Here is a 3,135-nt window from a genome sequence, read left to right as displayed (position 1 = left end):
CAAACTAGTAACTAGTACTCCCTCATATTCGGTGTTTTCTTCCCCTTTGATGTGGGCACACGATTTTAGGAGATGATTAAAGAATGAATAAAAGAAGATGGTCGGGTTTGTGGATTGGAGAGAGGAATGAATAATTAGGAATTAAATAAGAAATTGTGAGTAAGGTGAGGTTTGGTGATAGGAGAGAGGGATGAATAAAATAAGAGTAAAAGTTGAGTGGGGTTTGGTAGTAGGAGAGAGGGATGAATAAAATAAGAGTAAAAGTTTCCAAAATAAGAAAGGGGAAGAAAACCTGAATAATCCGTTTAAGAAAATAGGGAAGAAAATAGTGAATAGGAGGGAGTATAATAAAGGAGCATGACTATCGAAAGGTTGGAACAAAAAAAAATTGTGATATTCTACATGGTACCCTTCAATTTTTCGACTTTCTACATGGTACCCCTACACTTTTTAAAACATACATGGTATCCCTAATTGTTGTCATTATCACTAAGTGTACCCCTAAACTTTATTTTCCGTCAATTAAACTTAGTTTTAGGCGTTAAGTGATTATTTAGACGCGTAACCAAGCTTGTCATTTATCATTCTCATGACATAAGGACTTTATTAGGCTCAATATCCATCTTTAGACATGATAATTTCGTAGGGAATCAATAAATTTTCCGTCAAATTTTGTTTAGCCCATATATATCAATAAATATTAGGATCGAGATGGATATTGAGCATAATAGAGTCCTTATGTCATGGGATAATAAATGACATGCTTGGTTAGTCATCCAAGTCATCACTTAACCCCTAAAACCGGGTTTAATTGGCGAACAATAAAATTTAGGGGTACACTTAGTGATAATGATAATGAACAATTAAGTCAATGTATGTTTTAAAAAGTATAAAAGTATATGTGAAAAGTCGAAAAATTAAAATGACTATGTGTAGAATATCCCAAAAAATACTAAATATATAATCATATAGATCCTTCAAACATTCCTGATTAACACACACACAGTGCCTCAATGACTTGCTTCTATGGCATGGTATGATATTGGACGTATCACTGTATTCAATTTTCTTCACTTTAAACTGTTGATTTTATAGATTTTGAGGCTGAATCAGAAATAAAAGAGAAAGGAAGAAGAGAATAAATGAAAATCGAAGCAATTGTTATGATTCCGATGAGAGGGAAATGATCGGGAAGAGAGAGAGACTGTTTGTGTGAGTTGGGTTTTATAATTAGCAGCATTGTGATGAACGAAAGTTCAGAAGTTTGTTATTTCTTTTGTTCAATCTGGTTCGTTGATTCATTTGGTCGGATGGTCTTAAAACTAGTGACTAGTATAATAAAGGAGCATGACTATCGAAAGGTTGGAACAAAAAAAAATACTAAATATATAATCATATAGATCCTTCAAACATTTCTGATTAACACACACACACAGTGCCTCAATGACTTGCTTCTATGGCATGGTATGATATTGGACGTACGCTGTATTAACTAATTTGTCATAAAATTTGTCAGATATTAAATTTGTCAGATAATCCTTGCTTGGCTTCCTCAAAATGTCTTTTTCCTGATCTCGTTTGCCAAGTTGTGAGCTTGCTGCATCTCTTTGGTGTACCTACGCCTTTCAACGAAGTCAATGTCTGGCATGAGCAATTTAAGACGGGCAATGTCATCGTTGATTGGGTGAAATTTCCAACTTTCCAACACATGGTCTCCTCGAATATGCTTAACGGCGTTTGCACTATCATTACACACAAGCACACCAAGCATTTCCGGGAACCTATTGTTCAACTCCAAGCCCCCTCCAACCATCCCAATGAGTTCCATAAGACTGTAGATTGTGGTAGGATCCGAAATCTGATCACCAAACTTCAAAAGAGGTTTGTGGGTCTTGAGGGGCATTAGAATAGCGCCATATGCTTTTGTGCCATTCATTTGATCGTGGGATGCATCCGTGCATAATTTATACTTCAAAAAAACAAAAATACACAAGCTTAGTTATGTAAAGAGATGAAAGGGAAACCGAGTAAATCCATCTTTGCACAATTAAGCTGCTACTGAAGAATCTACTTCAACTGGAACACATTCTAGATATATAGAAGTACAGGAAAACCACAGCAATTAAAATGTACATCGAGAATTACACGAAACAAAACCCAGATTATTTAATTAGTTATCTATTCAACCCTAATTCATCATTCGAATATCAAAACCTCAGAGATGAAAGGGAAACCGAGTAAATCCATCTTTGCACAATTAAGCTGCTACTGAAGAATCTACTTCAACTGGAACACATTCTAGATATATAGAAGTACAGGAAAACCACAGCAATTAAAATGTACATCGAGAATTACACAAAGCAAAACCCAGATTATTTAATTAGTTATCTATTCAACCCTAATTCATCATTCGAATATCAAAACCTCAGAGAAAACCACAGCAATTATATCAAATGCAATCATATATCAACACTTACCTTCAATTGTCCCTTGTCGTCACGATAATCTCCATTAAAGCTAAAAGGCGGTCTTCCTCCAGATTTTGCACGAACTAAATTCAAACAAAAAGCCTTGGAAGAAATCTGAAACCAAATACAATCAATTAGGGTTTAAACTTCAAATAAATACCAGATTTGGGGGGAATAGGGAGTGGAAAATGGAAAACATACCTTAGTTCTGGCCCTGCTAACAACATTTCCAATCATCCTCCCTTGATTGCTCGAATTTCTCTCTAATTTGGTAATTTGGGGGAAATGCAATACTCCGTATCTGTGAGTATATACTTACTTATATACTGTATATAAGGTTTCCGTAAAAAAAAAAGGATATGGACGATGGCCCACTGGATCTTTGAACTACTCCATGGGCTCACATGCGCCCAAAATATGATGCTCCCTTCTAATAGAAACTAGTGTGTATTTGCACGGGTATAATATGAGTCTATGTATAAGGTTTATACAATCATTTCCGTATTTATGTGTTTTTCGTAACCCTTTTATTCATGGATCAAATACCTCTTTTATTAGTTACATGTTTTCATAACAATTGTACCCATACACCATTTTATATTACGTTAATATCTCCCTAGATAACGAACAATTGTACCCATACACCATTTTTATATCACGTTAATAT

General features: G+C 34.9%; 1 protein-coding gene across 1 annotated transcript; it reads right to left on the bottom strand.

Moving 5' to 3' along the window:
- Positions 1–1,362: 1,362 nt before the first annotated feature.
- LOC141607101 (uncharacterized) lies at positions 1,363–2,875 on the bottom strand. Its single transcript, XM_074426460.1, has 3 exons — positions 2,670–2,875; positions 2,478–2,582; positions 1,363–1,969 (listed from the first exon to the last, which is right to left on the bottom strand). The coding sequence occupies exons 1-3, from the start codon at positions 2,703–2,705 to the stop codon at positions 1,553–1,555; spliced, it is 558 nt and encodes a 185-aa protein (XP_074282561.1). The 5' UTR covers positions 2,706–2,875; the 3' UTR covers positions 1,363–1,552.
- Positions 2,876–3,135: the final 260 nt, after the last annotated feature.

The sequence above is a fragment of the Silene latifolia genome, chromosome 1 (genome assembly GCF_048544455.1).
Source record: "Silene latifolia isolate original U9 population chromosome 1, ASM4854445v1, whole genome shotgun sequence".
Classification (NCBI taxonomy): Eukaryota; Viridiplantae; Streptophyta; class Magnoliopsida; order Caryophyllales; family Caryophyllaceae; genus Silene; species Silene latifolia.
The sequence above is the reverse complement of the archived record's forward strand: the minus strand, read 5'-3'. Positions and strand labels throughout refer to the sequence as shown.

Excerpts from the sequence above, each read along its gene's own strand:
- LOC141607101 (XM_074426460.1), bottom strand. The coding sequence starts at position 2,705 with ATGATTGGAAATGTTGTTAGCAGGGCCAGAACTAAG. Across the intron at positions 2,583-2,669 it reads TTAGCAGGGCCAGAACTAAG|ATTTCTTCCAAGGCTTTTTG; the intron begins GTATGTTTTCCA and ends ATTTGGTTTCAG. Across the intron at positions 1,970-2,477 it reads ACGACAAGGGACAATTGAAG|TATAAATTATGCACGGATGC; the intron begins GTAAGTGTTGAT and ends GTTTTTTTGAAG.